The sequence below is a fragment of the Poecilia formosa genome, unplaced genomic scaffold (assembly GCF_000485575.1).
Source record: "Poecilia formosa unplaced genomic scaffold, Poecilia_formosa-5.1.2 Scaffold376, whole genome shotgun sequence".
In the NCBI taxonomy this organism is placed as follows: Eukaryota; Metazoa; Chordata; class Actinopteri; order Cyprinodontiformes; family Poeciliidae; genus Poecilia; species Poecilia formosa.
In genome coordinates this window covers 244712-267871 of record NW_006800315.1, presented here as the reverse complement: position 1 = coordinate 267871, position 23160 = coordinate 244712, and the positions used below count along the sequence as shown (strand labels likewise).

General features: G+C 46.2%; 3 protein-coding genes across 13 annotated transcripts in view; all 3 read left to right on the top strand.

Annotated features, from left to right (window-relative positions):
- LOC103154213 (apoptosis-stimulating of p53 protein 1-like) overlaps window positions 1–5013 on the top strand; it is a 24089-nt gene extending 19076 nt beyond the window's left edge. Inside the window, exons 15-26 of the mRNA XM_016662502.1 lie at window positions 50–117; window positions 781–952; window positions 1573–1791; window positions 1867–1998; window positions 2145–2295; window positions 2677–2714; window positions 2795–3120; window positions 3194–3331; window positions 3472–3605; window positions 3719–3885; window positions 3961–4160; window positions 4257–5013. Coding sequence (XP_016517988.1) covers window positions 50–117; window positions 781–952; window positions 1573–1791; window positions 1867–1998; window positions 2145–2295; window positions 2677–2714; window positions 2795–3120; window positions 3194–3331; window positions 3472–3605; window positions 3719–3885; window positions 3961–4160; window positions 4257–4298 — 1787 coding nt within the window. The 3' untranslated portion in view covers window positions 4299–5013. The remainder of the gene's footprint in view (window positions 1–49; window positions 118–780; window positions 953–1572; window positions 1792–1866; window positions 1999–2144; window positions 2296–2676; window positions 2715–2794; window positions 3121–3193; window positions 3332–3471; window positions 3606–3718; window positions 3886–3960; window positions 4161–4256) is intronic.
- A 392-nt stretch (window positions 5014–5405) lies between these two features.
- sdsl (serine dehydratase-like) lies at window positions 5406–10461 on the top strand. 2 transcript variants are annotated; one of them, XM_007575384.2, is made up of 9 exons: window positions 5406–5501; window positions 7360–7522; window positions 7593–7629; window positions 7697–7836; window positions 7986–8074; window positions 8141–8374; window positions 8658–8788; window positions 8865–8951; window positions 9909–10461. In XM_007575384.2, the coding sequence occupies exons 2-9, from the start codon at window positions 7376–7378 to the stop codon at window positions 10010–10012; spliced, it is 969 nt and encodes a 322-aa protein (XP_007575446.1). In that variant the 5' UTR covers window positions 5406–5501; window positions 7360–7375; the 3' UTR covers window positions 10013–10461. The 2 variants fall into 2 exon arrangements, with proteins under 2 accessions (XP_007575446.1, XP_016518011.1); XM_016662525.1 differs by lacking the exon at window positions 5406–5501 and adding an exon at window positions 5508–5976.
- A 70-nt stretch (window positions 10462–10531) lies between these two features.
- Window positions 10532–23160, top strand: part of syt14a (synaptotagmin XIVa) — a 21689-nt gene continuing 9060 nt past the window's right edge. Inside the window, exons 1-8 of one of the 10 annotated variants that reach the window (XM_016662522.1) lie at window positions 10532–10841; window positions 12268–12315; window positions 14900–15052; window positions 16046–16264; window positions 18866–19137; window positions 19206–19655; window positions 20058–20247; window positions 21885–21948. In XM_016662522.1, the coding sequence (XP_016518008.1) occupies window positions 10829–10841; window positions 12268–12315; window positions 14900–15052; window positions 16046–16264; window positions 18866–19137; window positions 19206–19655; window positions 20058–20247; window positions 21885–21948 (1409 nt within the window). In that variant the 5' untranslated portion in view covers window positions 10532–10828. Of the gene's footprint in view, window positions 10842–12267; window positions 12316–14432; window positions 14805–14899; window positions 15053–16045; window positions 16265–18865; window positions 19138–19205; window positions 19656–20057; window positions 20248–20900; window positions 21103–21870; window positions 21949–23160 lie in introns of those variants that run through there. The other 9 variants (XM_016662523.1, XM_007575386.2, XM_016662517.1 and 6 more) reach the window with 9 other exon arrangements.

Genomic DNA, 23160 nt, shown 5'->3' with positions numbered 1-23160 from the left:
GTTTCTTGACGTTGTTCTGTTTCTTCTGTTTCTTCTGTTTCTTGTTCAGTCAGTGACTCGCCGTGGCCCAACATCAGCCAGACTGGAGCCGACTGGAGGACCTGCAGTCCAGAACCGGTACCATTTGTTCTTCTGACCCAGACTGTTGCCTCTGTCTGACCGGAAACCAGACCAGACACACATCAGTTCCCTAAGCTCTAGAAAAGCACTGTTCCTCTAAACCCCGCCCCGGTGGTGATGTCATGGCTTTGTTAGCTTCTGATAGGTTTATTCTCACTCTGCTTCAGCGAGGAAGAAGCCGTTCCTGCAGATGTCCAGAGGGACAAAACCTTCGTCTGTGGAGACACGTCCTGTCTCCTGGACGCTAGGAAGCCTGGGACCACCATCCCTACTGTATCACATGGTGGTGGTGGCAGCATCATGCTGTGGGGCTGTGTTGTTAGACAGTTGGGTCCAAATGGGTTTTCTGGTCTGCAGAACTGGAAGGTTCTGTGAGGAAGAACAGTTACAGTCCTGACCCCATTCCAGTGGTTCTCTGAGGAGGAATGGACTTGATCCTGGTGGTAAAGGTTAAAGGTCAACTCTCATGAAATGGTTGAAAAGTTCTGAAGATCCAGAACTTTTCTGGATCCAGAACCAGCTTGGTGAACTGGACCTGAACCTAGAAGTTCAGTCCGGTTTCATGTCAGACGGGGAGTATGTAAACATCTGGTCTCAGCTGGTTGATGCATGTAGTGGTTGCTATGGAGACGCCAGTGAGTCGAGTTCTGGTCATCCCAGCAGCTGCGACCCTCCGGCTACGGGACGTACCCCAGCGCCGCCCATCAGGCCGCCGCCCATCACTGCAGCTCCCTGCCGCGCTCGGCACCTGGGACGCTGGGCTGGCCATGCCCCCCCACCGCCACTGGTTCCTCATCTTCATCGCCGCAGCGCGTCCCCAACCAGAACCCAGGTACCGCCTAGAGAGACACACAGGAAATACTTTGAAATACTAGAATTCTCATATCTACACTTGTGGCCTATAGATAATAAAACTTCAGGATGTAGTTGTGATTGTTTTCACAGGGAATACAAATGGAATGTTGATTTCTACTAAATATTTTCATGCTTTCATTGTTTTCTATGGATTTCAGAGTATTTAAAATTAAAAGGAAAAATTAACAACAAACAGAATATGAGAAAAACAAATATGTTGAGAAGTTTCTCCTGTAGAGGTGTGTGTTGCAGCGGTTACGAATGAAGCCTCTGACTGAAGAAGAGGATTCTTAGGGTTCTATTGCAGAACCTGGTTCTGATGGGAGGAGAGATTGGACTGGATTCTCTGGTACCGGCCCAGTCTACCTTCTACATGTTTAGCTAACAGCTAGTGTCTAGCTAAAAGCTACTGTTTCTCTAACAGCTGTACTTTAATTGACAGCTAGCATTTGCCCAGCAGCTAATATTTAGCTAAGAGCTAGTATTTCACTAAAAGTTAGCATTTGGCTAACAGACACTGCTTAGATAAGAGCTAGTGTTTAGCTAACAGTTAGCTAGTTGTCATGTATTGGCAGCTGGTTCTGGTTCTGTGTCCAGGTTCTGCGCCATCCTCCCCGCTGTCCCTCCAGTCGGAGCGGACTGACCCCCCTCCTGCGGTGGCGGTGCGTCCCTACGTCCCGGAGCAGCCGTCCAGGCCGCAGTCCCCCAGGAAGGGCCCCGCCACCATGAACAGCAGCTCCATCTACAGCATGTACCTGCATCAGCCACAGGCCAAGAACCCGGGCCCCCTTGGGAACCGGGCCGCCGTCAGGGCAGGTCGGAACCGCCTTGATGCCGCCGCAGGTCCGATCGGGCCGACCACCCATCCCACCGTCTGCTCTGTCTCCACAGTCTACGGGAAGCCTGTGGTCCCGTCCTCGTCCCCCGCTCTGCAGGACGAAGCCAGAGATAGCGCTGTCCTTCCTCCGCCCGGCGTGGACGGCTTCCCTCGTCCCCTCAGTCCCACCAAGCTGACGCCAGTCGGTGGGTTCCCAGCTCCGTCTGCTCCACTCACACAGGACCTAATAACTGCCATGGTGATAGGACCGGTCAGACTGACTGGCCGTTCTGGTTGTTAACTGGGCCTTTATCAGGAAACCAGAGCTTATACTGGTCTGCTGTCTCCTCAGCCCACTCGCAGCTGTGGTACCAGAATGACGCCGACCTGGAGGTTCTGCGGCGCCGTCTCAGCAACGCTCCACGGCCCCTGAAGAAGCGGAGCTCCATCACTGAACCTGAGGGCCCCCAGGGGCCCAACATCCAGAAGCTGCTGTACCAGCGGTATGTTCAGCGTCTCGGTGGAAACTACCATCCAGCGGTGGCCCCACGTCAGCTAATGTGCCAATAGAGGAGCTAATTGTTAGCTTAGAGCTAATTACTCTGCTTTTTTAACATCTGTGCTGAAGTTAGGGTTAGAATCTTCACAGGATATTTAGCTTCTACTAAGTAGAGTGTTTGTATAATGCTGTAGCGTTAGCAAAGCTAGCGTTGCATAGCTAGCTTTAGTAGAACTAGCATTAGCAGAGCTACTTTTGACAGAGCTAGTTTTAGCAGAGCTAGCTTTAGCAGAGCTAGTGTTAGCGTCTCCAGCATGCGTTGCCCACCGCTGGGATTGGTCCACTTGCTGCAGATTGGGGGTGATGAAGGTGTTTTGTGGTGCAGGTTCAACACGCTGGCTGGAGGCATGGAGGGCGGTTCTGGTAGGACTCGGTTGAGGTTCTGTTGAGGTTCCGGACTCGGTCATTCCAGGGGCTCAGAGACGTTCTCTCCTCTGTTCCAGCGAACCCTTTCTACCAGCCAGACGGGCTCCTGGGGGACGTGGACGCCGTCCATTCAGCCAACGGGAGCCTGGAACCGGGAGACAAGGTAGTGCACAGAGAGGTCAAAGGTCAGGACCTGAGTTCAGAGTCCTGCTGCTCCTCTTCACCCTCCGTTACCATGGAAACACCCAAAGAGACAGAAAGCACCACCATCCTGCCTCCCTCAACCCAACCCGGCTCGCCTCCAGAGCCACAGAGGTCCGAGGTCCAGAACCAGAACCAGGGAGGCGCTGGCTCCACCCACGGCTTACCTCCAGCACCTGCTGCTCTGCCTTCAGGACCAAAGGTCCATATTGACCCAGACTCCCTTAGGTGCTTCCACCTTGTTACCATGGTCACCAGGTTGCTTGTGTCCGCAGGCGAAGCGGACCAACCTGAAGAAGCCGTCGTCAGAGCGAACGGGTCATGGCCTGAGGGTCAAGTTCAACCCCCTGGCTCTGCTGCTGGACGCCTCACTGGAGGGAGAGTTCGACCTGGTCCAGAGGGTCATCTATGAGGTACCGCCTGGTTCCACCCAGAGGTTCCTCCGGTTCCTCTGGTTCCTCGGGTTCCTTTGGTTCCAATCCAAACAATTTGCAGGTCTTCTTGCAGGCCATCCTGACCTCTGACCTCTGACCCTAGCCTCTGGCTCTTGCAGGTGGAGAACCCCAGCATGCCCAACGACGAAGGTATCACTCCTCTTCACAACGCCGTGTGCGCCGGTCATCACCACATCGTCAAGTTCCTGTTGGACTTTGGAGTGAACGTGAACGCGGCCGATAGCGACGGATGGTCAGTTCCTCCTCTGTCCTCCGGACCGCCATCTTGGGGTCATCACATTGTCTCTAGGGGCTGTCAGAGGTTATCAGGGGTCATCTTATCATCTCCTCCTGTATCTCGTGCAGGACTCCGCTGCACTGCGCCGCTTCCTGCAACAGTGTCCACCTCTGTAAGATGCTGGTGGAATCAGGAGCCGCCATCTTCGCCACCACCATCAGTGATGTGGAGACGGCGGCTGACAAGTGTGAGGAGATGGAGGAGGGCTACAGCCAGTGTTCCCAGTTCCTCTATGGTGGGTGGAGCTGGAGCCAACCAGGTACCGGTGCGGCACCCGGACTCACCTGACCGTCCGCTTCGTCCTCCCCAGGCGTCCAGGAGAAGCTGGGCATCATGAACAAGGGGGCGGCGTACGCACTGTGGGACTACGCCGCACGGCGGGACGACGAGCTATCCTTCAGCGAGGGTAACGCCGTTACCGTGCTTCGTCGCCATGACGACACCGAGACGGACTGGTGGTGGGCCAGGCTGGACGACCGCGAGGGATACGTGGCGAGGAACCTGCTGGGGGTGAGACAGCCTTTCTCGCTGATGATGAGTCAGAGGTCAGAGTATCTCCTGGCCTCCTCAGGATCATCCTGTAGTAACGTGTTGACCTCTCTGCAGCTGTACCCACGGATCAAACCCAGACAGAGGTCGCTGGCGTGAAGCCCGGCTCCATGAGGAAGAGGAGGGTGTAGGGTTGGTTCTGAGAGGAAACGGCAAAGCAGATGTTGACCTTCAGCAGCTGAAGGATGGAAACATCTGCCCACTAATGGCTCTTTCTGTCTGTGGGGGGGTTGGCCTCTGAGGTCCTCGTGGGTCAGAAAAAGCGATGAAGAGCAGTGGAAGGTGACCCAGGGTGTGTCAGGTCGGTTGAAGGTCATCTGAAGGTTGGTTGGCCTCTGACCTTCAGGCTGCTGATGGATCAGTATCAGAGGAAGGAAACAGGAAGTGAAGATGACACTTTAATGAAGCGGTCCATGTCTCCAAAGGTTCCCCTGAACTCCAACTGTTCATAAGAGGTTCCGGGTCACATTCAGACCGGGTCAGAACATTGGGTCCGAGTCATTCTAGGCTTCAGAACCTTCTTTGCTGCTTGTTTTCATGTTTTATTCTCCTTAATGTTGCTTTATTTAGCCAAGCTTTGCTTTTCTCATTAGAATCAGTTCTGTCGCTGTGGAGACTCTGCTGCCATCTAGTGGACAGTTTTTCTGAGGGCTGGATCAGCGGCTCCACCTGCTGGACTGGATGTGCCTGAATTTTATGTCCACGTTAATATTTTTGTTTCACAAGCATTTTGTTTCCAGTAGCTGCTTTATGACCTGTTGAGCTGCATTATTAAAGTCAAATAAAACATTAATAATTGTGTTTAAACCTCTCAGACTTCCAAGCTTTGCTTCAGTGTTTTCTGGTTCTCCAACCTCTTTCAGAAACATTCTGGAAAATGATCCAATATTTATGTCAACACAGCGAGAGAGTTAGAAAACTCACACTACGGTCAGAAACGGTTAAAACGATTACTGGACAAACTTCTCTTTATCGCTTTAAATATGAAACGTAAACCAAATTAACATTTCTGTTCATCTGGTTCTGACCAAAAAATAGAGAAAAGGATTACACTTCCTATGAAATATTTTGCATTTTGAAGCAAAACTTTTCATCCAGGTGTTAAAATTTTTCCAGACAATCATGAGGAGAGTGACACACACACACACACACACACACACATCTGTCTTTGCATGAAACACTCCTTAATTTGAGATGTGTGTGCGCGCGCGCAAGAGGAAGAACGTAATAATCTGCGGACTTGAGACGTCATAAAAGCTCAGCCATCCGCTCTGGGCTCACCTGTCAGTTGCACCTCAGCAGGTAAGTTTGGATCATTTAAAACTCACTAATTACTACAGGAATCATTTCTGTAGAACTCTTTGCTCTGGTTCTGAAAGCTAAAATAATCGCTTTTATTCATTTGAAGCCTTTAAATCCCGAGAAGTTTCCAGTAAGCACACGAAACCGTCAAAATAAAATCACGGCGAATTTAGGATTTTAATCTAAACTTTCTGTCTAGATTTTTACTTTTTTATTATTATTCGTGGCAATAATGTTTATCATAAGTTGACAAAAAGCAAGCGGATAAACATACTTTTAAGTAAAATAATATATGTATAGACATTTTCCTTAATTTGGAAGTCAAACGGAAGTGCTATATTAATTCGGTTACGTGTTTAGCATGCAGCTATTTCTATATTCAACTTTTTTGTCATTTTTCCTCCTGTTAACAGCTTTATTTTCTAACTATCCTATTACATATTGAACGCTCGTTTATTGCTACTCTTCACCAAACGTAAGTTCACATTTATTGTAATCGCTTGTTTCATAACAGGAAGCTATATACTAGTTGTGCATAAATCGTGCATATAATGAATATTTTATAGTATTAATGAACACTTTGTGTTCTAACTTGCTGTTTATTTGGTCAGTTTTAGATAGAGTTGTTCTTGTCCAGGTCTTAGATGGATGTCCCTCTCAAGATGGCGAACACGCTAACTATTTCGCCATCTTGGAAGGGGAGATATCACTGCGGTAAAGCTAGGTACCTCTTTGACGAGCCGGCCCGCACACGATAGTAATGTGCGCGACAGCTCAACACGTTACGGCGCTCCCGTTTACGTGCAGCTTTCAAAATAAAAGCGCTCATCCGGTTCATATTTGATCTGATTCTACTGCAAGTAGATTTCCAGGGGTTTCAGGTTTAGACATTGTATTCTTGCAGTTGCAAAAGGAAAGTATGTATCTGAAAAAATTGGCTCCTTTAAAATTGGGGGGCTGGAAGGGGTGTCCCTCTGTCACCCAGAAGTGAGAGAAGTCACTGGAAACTGAGTTTTTCAACAATGTGTATGTCAACTTTTGAAAAATAAAAATCAAAACGTGTTATTTTGATCAGCTCTCATTTTGAAATGCACATCGGCTCCATAGGCCATTTACTGGGTGTCTTCTGGAAGAGTCAATCACACTGCAGCGAGAGAAGTCACTGGTAACGCATCGTTTAACTTCACCATTTTTGAGGTTTCATATATATGGTTTACAGTATTTTTGTTTCACACAATATATTTGAATTTATTTTCAGTTACATAGTTTCCTTTTGCAACTGCATAAATAAAAAGTCTAAACGTGAAGCCGCTTTTAATTTACTTGCAGTAGATCAAACATGAACCGGATGTGTGCTTTTACTTTGAAAGGAGCTCGTAAATGAGGGTACCGTAACGTCTTGTACCGTCGCGCACGTGAAAATCAAGTGCGGGCTGGCTTTACTGTCATGTTCGAAGAGGCAGCTAGCTTTACCTCCAAACAGTTTTGACCAAAAAGCAGAAATCACCGGTGATTTCTGCTTTTTGGTCAAAATTGTTTTATTCAGAAATGTAGTTTATGTAAAATGTTAGACATGATGATGGTCTAACATGAAACGGTAACCATCTGTGAAATGAGGATTACTCATCAGGAGCCTCTCATATGAAGGCTATGTACAGAAACGCGTCATATGTTTTTCAGTCCAGATGTATGAATAATGCAGGAAGTGTGGGAATATGCTCTGCCTCTTATGGGCCCCTGTTGACCGATGAACCTTTCTAGTTCTGAGGCCGCTTGGTGACCCCTAGAGGGGTCAGGGTCACACCCTGGGGTCTGGAGGAGCTTGTAGGCCCTAACTGGGTTATTATTTTCATCTCAGACTCATCTTGCGCACCATGCTGCAACATTTCCACGTGAACACACCGCTGCTGGAGAGCGTCAGCATGTCCAAGATGGCGGGTACCGCCGTGTACCTGAAGATGGAGAACTGCCAGCCCTCCGGCTCCTTTAAGATCCGCGGCGTAGGACACCTCTGCCAGCAGGTGGGGGCGCCGTCACTCTGTCTGGATCCGCTGTGCCTGTCTGCTGCTGACGCTCCGTGTGTTGTTGCAGCTCGCTAGCCGCTCCAAGGGAGTCGTGTGTTCTTCAGGTAACCTCTGACCTGTGACCAAGCCTCGTCATGCTAATGGGCGTCATGGTAACGCCCGTCTCCACAGGTGGGAACGCTGGGATGGCCGCAGCCTACGTGGCCCGGAAGATGGGGCTGCCGGCGACCGTGGTGGTGCCGTCCTCCACCCCCCCGCTGGTGGTCCGCAGGCTGCAGGAGCAGGGCGCCGCCGTCAAGGTCGCCGGGAAGGTCAGAGCCATCCTGAGTCAGGACCCTGGGTTCTGACCGAGGATGTAGTTTCCTTCCGGTCCGTCTCTCCCAGAAGCACGTCAGGTGGCGCCCGTCCAGCTGTTCCCCTGACCTCTGACCCCTGGATGCTTGTTGTCTCTAACCGTCAGGTTTGGGACGACGCCAACGCTGAAGCTCTGAGGCTGGCGGAGACGGAGCAGCTGACCTTCGTTCCTCCGTTTGATCACCCCCTGCTGTGGTAGGTACCCCTTGGCCCCTGACCTCTGACCCCTCCACAGACCCAGCATGTCCCCCATCTGTCCAGGGAGGGTCACGCCTCGGTGGTGGCGGAGGCGGCAGCCGCCCTGGGCCCCGGGGCCCGGCCCGGCGCCGTGCTGCTGTCGGTGGGGGGCGGGGGCCTGCTGTGCGGCGTCGTCCGCGGCCTGAAGGACGCCGGCTGGGCGGACGTGCCAGTTATCGCTATGGAAACGGTGGGGGCCGACTGCTTCAACGCTGCCATCAAAGCGGGCGAGCTGGTGACTCTTGATGACATCACCAGGTTGGTCCAGCTCTGATCCCATTGGCTGCTTCTGATTGGTTGTCACGGCCTACTCGGTCGCCATGACAACATACAAATAAGCTTAAAAGTTTATCTGAAATTTCTGCAAAGATTTTAGTTTTTTCCTGGTCCAGCAGAACCAGCAGTCTGAATTATTATTTCCTGCTTCAGTAAAAGAAAAATGAAGCAGCAAACAGAACCGTTACTTTAAGAAACGGGACTCCTTCACACTCATGTCTCTGTGTCCCTCTGTGTCCCCTGCTGTCTCTGCCTCCGTCCCCAGCGAGGCCAAGTGTCTGGGTGCGAAGACGGTCTGCCGCAGAGCCTTTGAGCTGAGCCAGAGCGGCGAGGCGACCATCATCTCTGAGCTGGTGACGGACCAGGAGGCGCTGAGGGCCGTCCAGATGTTCCTGGGTCAGTGACTTCCTGCCGCACACACCTGGCTCCGGTTCCGGTTCTCTGAAGGACTTGTGCTGGTTTTGTGTTCCAGATGAGGAGCGGGTTCTGGTGGAGATGGCGTGTGGAGCAGCGCTGGCCGCCATCTACAGCGGTCTGATCCCCAGACTGCAGGCCCAAGGCAGGCGGCCGCCGCATTTATTATTATTATTGTTAATAATGCCATAGAATGGAAGGGACCTATTGTTGAATGGAGCAAGTCAATGACAGAAGACATGATGGCGATGTTCCACATGCTACTGATAGCATTCATGCTAACATTGGCATTTTGGCTAACTTTAGCTGATGCACTAATTTTAACATACCGAATGGTGCAAGTCCATGTTGGTCAACAATGTTGTGATTCTTCACATGCCATTTTGTAATTGGTAGCTAAGCATAGCATTGATGCTCATTTTTAGCATCAGAACGACGGGCAGACTTTGGCAGGCCCCGCTTAAATTTCTTCAGAAATTGACTAGTTACTATTACTATTGTTATTGTTTTGTTTTTTATGGCCTTTTTAGCTTCTGTTTTTGTTCTTTTTTAAATATTTCTTTATTCTATAGTTTCTGAAATATTTTAAATCTTTGTTTATGTATTTTTCTTCATTTTGTGTATTTTATTCTTCCAAAATATTTTTTCTTTTCCAATTTATTGTAATGAATGTTTTGTTTATTTTTTTATTTTATCTCTTATGTATTATATTTTTAAATTGTTCGTGTTTTATTTTAGCTTTTATTATGTTTTTATTAGATGTGTTTATTTTTCAAAAAATTTGTTTTAATTTACTTTTTAATTTTTTGTTCATGTTTTTTTATTTTTACTTTGTTTCATTTTTGTTATTGTGTTATGATTGAATTATTACTCATTTATCAAAGAAATATTACGACTAATATGTACAACTAATATATGTGCAAACATATTGGTAATATATTTGCACATATTGCTTAATATTACTAATTTATAGAAGGTCTTTTATTATTCCTGTTTGACTCAGAAACGTTTGGGTGTAAAGAAGCTGAGGACCGAACCGGAGCAGAACCTTCATCATTTCTTCAGAACCTCACCTGTGACCTAAATCTGGTTTGTTTTCCAGGCCGTCTGCCGACTCCCTTGCGCCCCCTGCTGGTGATCGTGTGTGGCGGCAGCAGCATCAACATGGAGCAGCTGATCAGCCTCCAGCAGAAGCTGCAGAGCTAAAGCATTGCATTCTGGGAAATGTGCCACCAGATTCATTGCTGGTCATAATGTTTAATTATTGCTGATTTTATGTGCATTTCATGAGTGATGAAATGAATGATTGAAGAGTCTCAGCCTGCAGTTGGCCTTCTCACCACATGGTGGTACTGTAGAACCTGATAAGAAACGAACTGCTGGCAGACGGAGGAGCTACTGCGGCCGGTTTCTATGACAACAGGAAGGAGACGCTCTGATGAGGCCGTCAGCGGCTATAAATAGGAAGTCAGCAGGAGAAGCTGTGGCTGAAATGTTCTGGTTCTGGAACATCAGAACCAGAATGTTGACTCCATGTAATGTTGTCCCGCGGGACCAGCCTGGAGGAGGAGCAGGGAACGGGTCAGGCTACCGGAAATCGGCTCCATCCTTCCCGTGTTTGTTAATCAATTTATTAAAAGACAAAAAAACAGTTCAACGCTTTTGGCTCACAGAGGTTTATTTTCTACACTAACATAATCAGTTAGAAAGCTAAATGTTTAGTTTAATACCTAGAAATGTAGCTTGAAGCTAAAAAGTTAGCTTTGAGCTACATATAGCTATTCAGTAAGTACATTAAATATTTAGCTTGCTAACTAAATATGTAGGTTGAAACTGTGACAAATGGAAGAGTAACAGTGAACATATTTCTCTGGTATAAAAGGCTAATAATGTTGCTAATGGCATCTCATAGAAACGTGTCGCATAGAGCTGCAGCTAAGTAGCCTTTAGCTTCGAAACATGACATTATTCTAAAATCAGTTCTCTTTAGCGCCCCCAGTGGTTGGAGCCAGCCAGAACATCATGGCGATTGATGGTAAGTAGGCCAATAACGGCTCTGCTCTCCGCGGTACTTAACTCCGTCTGGGTTACCGGTTGTGGTTCTGGTCCGGACGGGTTGTGTTTCCGATCAGGAAGGCAGTACTTGTGTCCAGTTCGGGTCCGGTTCGGACAGCTGTCCTGTTGGAGAAAAGCAGTGATTCTCCATGTTTGTACCGGTGGTTCTGATCGGAAAGCTCCTTCATGTTTGAACGCGGCTTTCTTGCTTATTTCCCGCTAAAGCGGCGGTTCTGCGGCTCGGTTCGGAGCCCCGAACCTCGGGGTGGTGTTGCCGGAGTCAGAGAGAGGAGAAGCGTCAGGGCTGGCTGCAGGGAGCGGAGCAAGAAGCTCCGAGACTTGGAGATGGCCGTTTACCACGCCGCTTTTCCCTCCGCGCTGACTGACAGGCTACGACCTGCCCGGTTCTGGTTCTGATCAGCCCGGTTCTGGCGGAATGTGGGCCATATTCAGAGTTTCATGTGTAGGAGAAACTCGGTTCCGATCCGGTCCAATAGAACCTCCAGAGAAGCTTTATGATGCATCTGAAATAATCCAACATTAAATCTGGTTTCATGTATTCAGTGTAGAGGAAACTGGACCTAAACTGGGAATCAGAAAGGATTTCTGATCTTTAGGGGAAGTGACGTCATAGCCAGTCTTCACAGAGAAGCTCCTTATCATTTGGGATAATTTATGATTTTAGGGTCTTCAGATGCTGCTTTCATTCATATTTATGGGACAAACCAGAACAAAGTTATGTTACTGGTAAATCTGAAAAGTGTGGCATGCATTTGGGGGACAGACTGAGAGACAGACTGGGGGACGGACTGAGAGACGGACTGGGAGACGGTGTTACTGGTAAATCTGAAAAGTGTGGCATGCATTTGGGGGACAGACTGAGAGACAGACTGGAGGACATCAGCTTGAAGCCAGAGGTCCCAGCTTGTGTGTGAAGGTCACCAGGCTTTGAAAGAACGAGGCTGTGAAGCAGGAAGTGACATCACTGTTCAGTGAGACAACAGCTCAAACCCTTTGATTCAGTCTGTGGACAATAATCAGCTGATTGATCACATGACCACCTGATCTACTTCCTGCTCAGTGCTGTTAGTTTTCATGCCCGAGTCTCTGATGAGTTGCTGTAAAACGTGGGACGGATCCAGCCTGGCTGTCGGGTCGGCCTGCTGAGTCGCTCTGCTAGTTTCCTTTAGATGCAGCAGCTTCAGTGTCTGAGGGAGTATATGTGGTCTAGTCAAAGTAAAAGCAATTGCTAGTCTGAGGCTGCAGAGAGCAGGAGAACCCGAGGAGGAAGAGGATGCTGAGCTTCCTAATAAACACACAGCTGCTGCTTCTCCGTTTACTGGTCCGGTCCAGGTTCTGGTTCTGGTCCTGATTCTGCGTCTCATCCTCCCTCCTTGTCTCTCCAGGTGGAGATCGTCACTGTGGAGTTCATGAGCTGATCTGCATCAGAAAAGGTAGAGGAGTCTCTGCAGCCCATCACCTGTCCACCATGTCCACCATGTCCACCATGTCCCCTGCCTGCTGTCCTGTCCCGTTGTGTCGTCTCATTCAATCGTCTGTAGGATCTGGATGGACACTCAAACTTCACGTCTAACTCAGTCAGACTAAGAAATAAAGCAGCTTCAGTCAGAGGCGCTGCGACGCTGTGATCAGCTGGAGAACGGGTTCAGAGTTTATTATTGAATCTGCGGCGAAGTAGAGGCCACTGATCTGACAGGGTTTGTGATTGGTCCATGAAAGCTTCTGATTTTACTTTTAGAGCCAGATTTTAATTTGAAACGCTTTAAACCCAGCAGCAGATACCTTCGCTTTCCCAGCAGTAATGGGTTTATTGGGAATAAATGATTCTGTTTTCCTCCTTTAGCTGCTCATATACACACAAAATGCGGCTGCACCCAAAGCTAAGGTCACAGGAAGTGACACGGTAGGAAACCAGTTGTTAGGTCCCATAAGGACAGCCTGATGGACTAGCGCTGCATTTCAGTCTAAATAGATGGAATTCATGAATTCAAGTAGGGCTGATGTAAACAAATATTTTACTAATCGAGTAATCTATAGATTATTCATATGATCAATCAAGTAATCATATAAAAAATGATAAAATAAAATGGTGGCAAATCTAACAGTATTACTATCGGATACCAACATCAGTCCAGTTGTTCATATCTAAACTTCCCTAACAATATTTTTTATGTAGTTTAGAAAATCAACCTGTAACAATAACAGCTCACTTTCTAAGTTAACCTGAAGAAAAGTTATGCAAAAATCTGAAATTATACAATTTAAGAGTAAAGACGCAGGCTCACAAATATGCTTATATATATTTTTTAAAATGTCTGTTAACCAGCTTTTAGTTTCTGCTCATCTTCAGACAGTTTAACAGATGAACTCTCACCTTGGCCCAAACCTGCCAAGCTTTGGGTTTGAGAAATGACAATACGGGAAATGTCTCCTGGATTGGGGGGTTTGGGGTTGGAGGGCAGGCGAAGTAAGACCGGGGGGCGAAACGGGATATTCACGGCTCCTCCGTTCGTCCCTCAGAAGCTCATCTACCAGCCACGTTCCGCCTCCCGTTGGTTCAGACCGGGATGATGTGACATTCATTTTCCGGTTCGTCAGCATCAGCCGCCCGCCGTGTTCAGTCTCTAAATCCTCCTCAGCTCTGAACCAGCAGCTCCGGAGCAGAAAGGCTGCCGGACTCCCGGATCGCTCCGGTTATTTAAGGAAGTTTATTGGTTCCTGAAAACGATGAAAACCCGGAATTATCATGAATCAATAAAATCCCCGCGGGCCAAACTTGAAAATGCTGCTGACATTTAGCTTTCATCAACAACTCAGGCAGAAGTGAGAGCTGTGGAACCCTAATATTGAAACTCGTCGTCAAACTTGAGCAACCACAACAGTTTCTGTGATTCTTATTAAAAACTCAACAGACATGAAATGTTAGAGCTGCTAAAGCCACATTAGCAGCATTAAATTAAATGTCCTGGTTGTTGCTCAGTGCAGCAGGTTTAACTCATCATGCAGGGCTGGTCCAAGGCTGGATGAGGCCTGGAGCAGAATCTGACTGAGGGGCCCCTCTAGCTGCTAAAACATCAGCAGCTCTAACAGCTTCTGTGTTGGATTTAATCTGGGAGAGAAGGAGGAGTTTAACTGGACAACCTAAAAACAATCAGTTATAATCCAGTTTATTAATTAGTATTTGTGAACAAACAGCTCAAACTCAAAGATTAAACTCACAGCATCAGATTGAATAACTATAACTAACTATGAATATTGTTCTTTGAACTTTTACAAAGTAAACTTGCCAGCTTCTTAAAATCTTACATTTAAATGTTAAACATTTTAAAATATTTAAATTTATGCTGAAAGCATTAAATCAAATCCAGCAGCATTGATCATCTCAATAATAAATGTTACATTTATGTATCTGTGTTAAGTTATCAGCATTTATGGCCCCTGAAGCCCTGAGGGCCCGATGGAGCCGCTGGCTTAGTTTGGATTAAACAGAAGTGCAAATAATTGATGTTCATTTTGTATTTGTTTTTGTTTTTAAGTCGTGGGTTTATTAAACAGGTTTTTACTGAACCAGTTTGTTTTCCATAACATAATAAGTCAGTAATATTTTAATGTTTCCTGTCAACATTTTTTAATACAAAAACACGGCAGGCGTCCGCCGGGCTGAGCAGGAACCTAAATGTCTGCTCCACTTCGGTCTGATTCTGGTCTGGTCCGCTGTAGTTCAGAGTTGAATCAGCAAATTCACAGATTGGTTTGAACTGAATGTTTGTTTGGACGGGACTGATCGGGACCGAGCCGGACTGGTTCTGTTGGACTCAGTGATTATAATTTGATCTGATTTTATGAGATTAATTAGTGAAGGATGGTCCCGTTTTGGCTGTGATCCGACTTGAACCAGAATGATGCTGAACCCGTTGTCATGGTAACCATTAGGTAGCGTTCGTCTCTGTTGATAGTCAGGCATATGTAAAGCTGTGGCCCGTGCGTTCCTGAGGTTCTGTTTGTGTTCCGGTCCAGTTTCTCCGGAGGTTCTGGGCTTCCTGACGGCCATCGCGCTCTTCATTATCCTCATGACCTTCCTCTTCTGGTTCCTCAACAACAAGCTGGTTCTGCAGAACCCGGCCAGCCTGCAATGCCTCAACGATTTCAAGAAGAATCCGGAACCACAGGGTGAGTCCTGATGCAGGTCTTCCTTCCACTCAGTGTTCCACCTGACTGAACCAGTTCTTACTGAACCAGTTCTTATTGAACCATTTCTTATTAAACAGATTTTTAGTGAACCAGTTCTTTACTAAACTAGTTCATACTGAACCAGTTCGTTGTTCAGATGAATCGGTTAGCTGTCTGGTCTGTTGGATTTCTGGAATCGTTTTTCAACTTCTGATTTCTTCTGATCCACGTCGGCTCATATGTTTACATACAGTGAACCGAGTCCTTACAGAAGTTTGTCTGTCTGGTTAGTTCTGGTGACCGGGTTCTGCCAGGAGGTTCTGGTAGCAGAACTAACTGGTTGGAACAGAACCAGAGACTCCAGGGACTGGAAACTTCTGGAGAACCAGTGAAGCCGCTAGAGGCTAGTGGCAAAAGGAATCCGATCGGCTCATGAATATTCATTAATATTTGGTGAATATTACTGAATATTCATCATCTCAGCCTGGCAGAGCTTTGGCTAGGACGCTGAGGTGAGGCAGCGCTCTGCTACCCCCTGCTGGTCGGAAGCTGCAGCTGCAGCACTTCCTGAAAATGTTAAACTAATAATGAATCTATTTCATTTCTCAGGGAGACTACCAGCATGTGGATGAATCAGATGTGCTGGTAACCATGGCGACAGCTTCATGTTTCATGTCCAACTTGATGGATGTTTCTGTTTTGTGCGTCAGGCTTTACTGACTGCTGCTCTTCACAGCCAGCCATTGTTTGCGTCTCCATAAATATTCTTCTGTTGTGTAACGCCATTGCATAATGTCGCTGATTATGAGCCCATCGCCATGGCAACGGCTTTATTCCCAGTTATTCCCAGAAAAACTCCCAGATCCTCACAAATAGCAGGTCCTGCTACTGGGATACTGCCAGATCCTGCTAAACAGTCTTAACAGTCCAGTCCTGGTTCTGGGTTCCGGTTCCCAGAGGACGACAGTCCTTAAGCCTCCTGTCTGTCCCCAGCAGACACGGCGTCCTGCAGCGGCGGCGGCGACTCTTCAGACAGCGACTGCGAGCTGCTGGGTCGGTACCAGGAGGCAGTGGGCCGCTCCCAGGGCCTCAGAGGAGCAGCAGGTACCGCGGGCGGCGCCAGGCCCCGGGGGGGCTTCAGGTGGGAGAGCCGGCAGAACTACAGAGCCCTGACCGGAGACGGCTACAGCAGCGAGGCCTCGGCGGACGATGGTACGATGTAACCATGGCAACACAATGGATGATGGATGGATGGATGGATGGATGGATGGCCTGTTAGAGAAAAAGAAGCTAACACTTAGCTAGCCTCCGGTTGTGGTAGCTAAGTGTAAATCCAACCAGCTGCTGCAGGGAATGAGTGACTGAACCTGTATAATCAAATAGGCATCAGAACTGGGTTCAACTCTGGAGGATCAAGCGAAACCCTTTATTGAACAAAACATATTTATTACACATTCTGACAATAACACCAACAGAACAAAATAGTCAGTGTTTTCTTCTAGTAGTCCTAAGTCAAGTCAGTCAAGTTCAAGAGTTTTTTCCCTTTTGAATCGTTACAGTTCAGTTTTCAGATCTGAATGCTATATTGTAGCTATCCAGGCAGTGTTAATATGTGCAGTCCCACCGATCAAATGGAACAGAAGAAAGTTCTTCTTTGGCATCGTAGTGGACACAATGTGAATCCGCTCTTTTGGATCCTTGCTCGCCCTTCTTCATGTGTTATCGCTCAACACAAAAATCCCCAGTCTGCATATAGCAGAAACATCTTTTACTACAGTGTCATGTAGGATTCAAGTCACTTTAGTGAAAGTCTATTTCACTGTAGTGAAATAGCTGGGAAATTTATTTCCAGCTGTGATAAATGAATTTGGTCTTTTAGCTTGTTGAGCTAAAATTTGTGAATTGATGTCAATATCTTTTTTCAGCACTCTTAAATTCCACACAGTGGAATAAATAACTCACTGTCACTAAATATTTCATCAGTATCAGTATTTCAACAAAGAAAAGGCACAATATCAGCATAATATATAGCCTTTTTTGATGATTTTCCATCAAAAAAAATTCTGCACATTTTGAAGCATTGTATTAGAAACTAGACAAATTAAATTCCTTAAGAAATTGAACCAGGACCTGTTAACATGTTTGGTTTGGAACCAGCACTACGATGCTGAACCAGGACAATGTCTGGTTCAGCATCGTACAAAGCAAATCTGGACTGGCTTGTCCAGTGATAGGTGTTTTCTCAAACCTACATAAAAAAAGAACCACAGACAACGTATATGAGTTTTCAACCAAACTTCTGCAGAAGGAGACACAGTGAACTGCTTCTCCAAGCTGCTCGCCATGTGTTCTGAAAACCTTCAGTTTGTCGCTTTTATTAGCAAGAAGGGTGTGAAAAGGAATGGAGGGGGTGAAACCCCAACATCCTGTCTTCACAGTAGGATGTGGATTCAGAAACAAAGAAGGGAGACACAGAAACTTAACACACAGACAGGTTTACAGCTCAGGAGTATCCCAGGAAGATCTGAGTCACCATCTGTTAAAACATGTTTGATTTAAGGAAGATTTAATTGTGTCTCCACAGTTTCAACAAATGTGAACACTTAACCTCTAAATAGAAAAACAACTAGTAACATTAGATTACAAATATAAGAATAATAACATAATTCTAACATCCAGTCCTGGTCAGAGGAACAGCACATCTGTGGAGGCTGAACTGAGGTTTCCTTGTTCCACTGCGATGGCTGATGCTCCACCTGGACAATCCACCAATAAATTCATCATCTGAACCTTGCCAGGTAAATACTGTGTTTAGTCTTAAGACTGACGACTATCTACTTCGCACATCTGACTCTCTCTCACGGTGTGAAATAAAAAAATAAAGACACTGGAGAATAGTTTTTTTTTCTAGCAAATTTTCATACTCAGGATTTTAATTCACATTCAAAAATTCTGATAAATAAATTTATGTAAAGGAAGTAGTCCCAGGAAATATTCTTTTTTCCACAATGCTTTGCGAGACTGCGCTCTGCCCCTCTCCGTTGCTATGGTAATTAATTACCTACACCTGTGCTCAGACAGAATGGTGCAGACAAAGAATTCTATCTTTGTGAGACACCCAGCCTCGGTCTGAAGGACCTTGACAGAAAACCATAAGCCCTAGCAAAATTTGGAAAACATTTTACGGGAGCAGGCATGCTTATCAATGTCATGACCGACTTTGAGACCAATAGGGCGATATTTGTGGTCGTGAGGGCGAGTTAAAAATAGTTTTGGAGTCAGAAATCCACTGTGCTGTGTGTGTGTCAGACAGACTGCTTGAAAAAAAATTCTATCTCTATGAATATGGTTTACAGTAACAAAGTGTGTTATGATCGATTAAATCCGCTGATACGTCATTGTGCTGCTAAACACATAACGCTGAGTGGAGTGGTGGACCGCTCCAAGATGGCCGCCCTAAATCTCGTCAGCGACAATAGGCGAGAGCGGTCCATGAGGGTCTATCCTTATATTGTGTCTATGGCTGGCAACCTCTACTTCTTGTTTACCACAGCCATATGTAGCGTCAACATCTGATGACATCACGCTCTGCGTCGCCTTGTTGACTCGCTCCAAACCAGCAGATGGAAACACAGAAACGCGCCTAGTTCCTGTTTAATTCTTTGCACCACTCTAATAGTTTGGTTAAAATGTGCAGGGCAGTTGTGTGAAAGGTCCTGGGAGTATGTGCTGTCAGATCTGTTTGTGTTTAGAGTTAAAGCGGTTGTACCTGAGTTGAAGACGCGTTGATGCCACCAAACTCTCTCCAACCAGCCAACTGCATCCAGAGGATGAGGAGAACGCCGCCGCTGGACGAGCTCCAGCCGCCTCCCTACCAGGACGAGAACGGCTCTCCCAGGATGTCCTGCACACTGTCGGACCTGGGCGACGCCAAGTGCGACCTGTCACAGACCAGCGGCAGTCCTCACCTGTCCTTTGGGAAGTGCCTGAGCGAGGGCAGTGACGGCCAGGAGAGCGAAGGCTACCTGAACAAAGGCTACGAAGAGGACGCCCCCAGCGACAGCACGGCCGTCCTCAGTCGTGAGGTAAACTCCAGCCTTTGATCCGCTGACAGCCTGATGCTCCTGCTGGACCTGAACCTCTGCTCTTCTAGGACACGTCGGCCCGCGGGTCGGCTGCATGCTTCCCAAAAGGCTACGAACCCGATGCCCTCTCCAAGTACGGCACTCTGGATGTGGTGTTTGACTACGACTCGGAGGAGCAGCAGCTGACGGTGACCATCATGGCGGTGACCGACCTGCCCTCCATGAAACACACAGGAAATTTCTCCTGGCAGGTGCACCTGGTGCTGCTGCCCACCAAGAAGCAGAGGGCCAAGACAGGTGTCCAGCGAGGGCCCGCCCCCGTTTTCACCGAGACCTTCCGCTTCAGCCACGTGGAGACGGAGATGATCGGCAACTACGCTGTCCGCTTCCGCCTCTACAGCATCCGACGCATGAAGAAGGAGAAGGTGTTCGGAGAAAAGGTCTTCTACCTCACCAAGCTCAACCTCCAGGGCAAAATGTCTGTGCCGGTCATCCTGGATCCATGTTGCAGTCTCCCGGTAAGATGCACCACAGCACCCCCCATCACTGCTTTCATTGACTGCTCTTTACTTAACCTGTATTTATACAGTTTGTTCCATTGATCCAAGATCTCTTGTTCAACAGACTCCAGTTTCAATGAAACAAACCGATCCGCTTCAGTAGTCCCACTCCGGTCCGCTTCAGTCCCACTCCGGTCCATTTTTTCCAGAAAGTCTGGTTTGGTTGTTTTCAGAGCCTGATTCATGTTGGCTTTTGTTGGTTACTATGTAGGAATTCTTGAGTTTCTCCTGAGATTTTCAGGCTGGTTTAGTTCCTTAGGAGGAACGTCATGCAGTGATAAAAACCTATCATGATTGATATGTAGTTTCCCCTGGTGGATGACTGGGGGGTTTCCTGATGGCCAGCTGTGGTGTTTTCAGGGCGGGGAGTCCCAGGTCAGCCTGTCTGACCTGACGTGCAGCGACAGCGCTTCGTCCTTCCTGTCCGTCAGTCAGACCTCGGCTCCAGAGATCCTGGTGGGCCTGGTGTACAACGCCACCACTGGCCGCCTCTCCGTAGAAATCATCAAAGGCATCCACTTCAAAAACCTGACTGCCAACAAGCCACCCAGTAAGTTCCCTGCAGCGCTTGTTGTTGACAGTGCAGCGGCGTTCAGGTTCACAGCCTCCATCAGTGAGACTAGCTTCTACTAAGAAAAGATGGCTGCCAGGTTCTCTCCTGCTGTGCAGTTTTCCTTGTCATCAGTTTCCTTCATTAGCCTCCTAACTTAGCTGCTAGGAGTTTCAGTCCAGCAGAAATTCACACATTAGCGCAGCTAATCCCAGTAAACCCCAGCCAGCTGTGGATCCAAGCGTAAACAGGACTTTACCGTCAGCGTGTGTTGAGAGACTCAAATTACCATCACTTCAGATACACGTCTCTCTACCTGCTCTTAGATTTTTCAGGCAAGACACAAAAATGAGCCACAAATCAGAATGTAAAATCACTCACAAGACATTTATTAAATCAATGCATTTGGCCAAATGGAGACACAAATCACCCACAAACATGGACAGCAATGAGTCCCTGTAGGAGGAGGTCGCATCTGAGTGAGAGAGTGAGGACTTCATCCTTTATCTCTCATCCTCTCACCCCGAGACATCATGAACCCCTCCAACTATTCCCATTCACACAAACTATACCTGCCAAATCCTCTCCTGCATAACACACTCCACTCTTGGCTGCTAACCATTTTAGGAGTTGTGTTTTCTCCTTCATTCTAGATGTTTCACCTTTTACTTCTGCTGCTGGAACATTCTGAGCAGCTGCATCCTGTTCTCCTTGTCTAACTGGCTAACAAGGTTATTCATCTTATCAATAGTGAAATATTTCAAATTATAATGGGAATACAAGTCTCTAAATGGTTTAACACACTGTAAATATGAAGCGTTATATTTGATATTCAAAATATGCAAAACTCAAAGCATGAATATACCTGATTGTTCCATTTTTATTTCTCCACACGAGTCTCACAGCTGTCGTCATCTGGGAGGAGATGAACACGAGAGACTGAGAAATAGTCGTCTTAATGGTTAGCGTTACTTTCCGCTAATTCTTTTAATGAGCTTAGCAGTTTAGAGTTAGCTTCAGCTAACTTTTTATGTGTTTAGTGGTTAGCTAGTTAGTGGTTGTTAAACCAACTTGCTTTGTCCAGCACTGCTGCTGATTTAGTTCAAACATTTGTTCTCCTTTCCAACTGTGGCAGCCATTTTAAAAATGGCCACCAGAAAAGCACAAAATCAAAGAGAAGAAGATTTCTATGGATCAAATATGTCTGTGATTTGACACCAACACATTCATCTGACTGGTGGTTTTTGATGCAAAAATGTCTTTTCTGTGACACGGCCATGTTGAAAAATCACAAGATTATCAGTAACTATAATTTCTATAGAAATGTTTTATCTGTTAAATGTTGTCAAATGTAGTGCAAAACACTATTTTCTTGACAACCATCTTGACAAATTAGCCACCATCTTGATTTCTTCAGTGGATATCATTTGGGGTTTATCTGTGAATTTCTAGCCAAAATGAAGGATTTTTCTGAAATCCCAAATTATCTAGTGAACTTTGTGCATTGTTCTTGATATTTGACCCGTTTTTCTTTCCTTACCTTCCTTCTCTGAAATGTGGTGCCTGCTCCTGATATTCTGTCCCTACTGGCTTTTGACATCTTGGTCACTGTTTTTCTTACTGCTGTGCAACCCTTGTTGTCAGACGGGCTGTTCTGTTGTCTCAAACACTTGGTAGGGGGACAGGTTTATATAATCAGAGGTGAGTCTGCGCCGGCCCACTCAGCCATTCTGTGCCTTCATGGATGCAGTTCAGACATTTCACTGAAATCTTTTCATCATATTTTCACAAAACTGTATGCAGCTGGATGGGAATTGGCCCTTTGTCTTTCACATAGAACTAAACTGAGTAAAAGTAGAAATACAAATATTAGTTTCTACCTAAAGCTTCAGCTTCAAACATATTAAAGATGAACCAGCGTTGTGTTTTTATGTTTGTTTATTCTGCACCAAGACTCATTTCTTTCCTGAGATATTTACATTAAATCTATGAAATGACTAAAGATAACAGTTTGATTGACAAATGAAATATTTTCTGTTCAACAAAATTATTCCTATAGAGCTTTTTTATATTTATTTGATTTAAATAATTAGTTAGAACCAAGAGGCAGAAAGGAAGCACCTTTTCAATAAAATACAAACTGTTAGCCTACCTTAGCTTAGCTTAGCTTCATTTGTCTTTAGTTTATCTTAACTTTTTCATTCTGTCCTTACTTGTCTTAATTTGTCTAATTTTATATTGATAAGAATATTGGTAATCCAAAATAAACATAAAACCTGAAGTATGTGATTGGAGCTGAAGGTGACAGACTGAATGTCAGGAGCTCATCCATGAAGACGTTTGCTCGTTGTGAACCTCGTGTTTGTTTGTTCCTTCATGCATGAATCCCTCCCTCCGTTTCTGCCTGATTGTCTTGAACTGTTTCTCTCTGAAGTCACATTTTCATTCCAGTCAATCCGGTTCCAGGATTCCCACTCAGTCTGAACAATTGCAGCTTCATTTCAGCTTTTTCATAATATACATAGAATAATTAGTTTTATTACTTATGTCACATTTTTGACTAGATTAATATAAAAATAGCATTTTTGAAAGAACTTGAGTCCATTTTAATTATATGAAATATTGGACAGATTGAAGATTCAGCTTTGAGTATTTACAGTTCTGTTTGGTTCTGTCTGAAAATTAATATTTATTTTAAACATGAAAAAGTTTTTGTAAAATACAAACGCATAATTTTATATATATATGTAAAATGTAAAAGCAAATAAATATGTATATATTTTAATACTAGTTTCTGATGACGATGTTCACTTACCAGAACATAAACTGATGTTCCATCTTTCTGTGCACACACACACACACACACACACACACACACCTGCACACACACACACCTGCACACACACACACCTG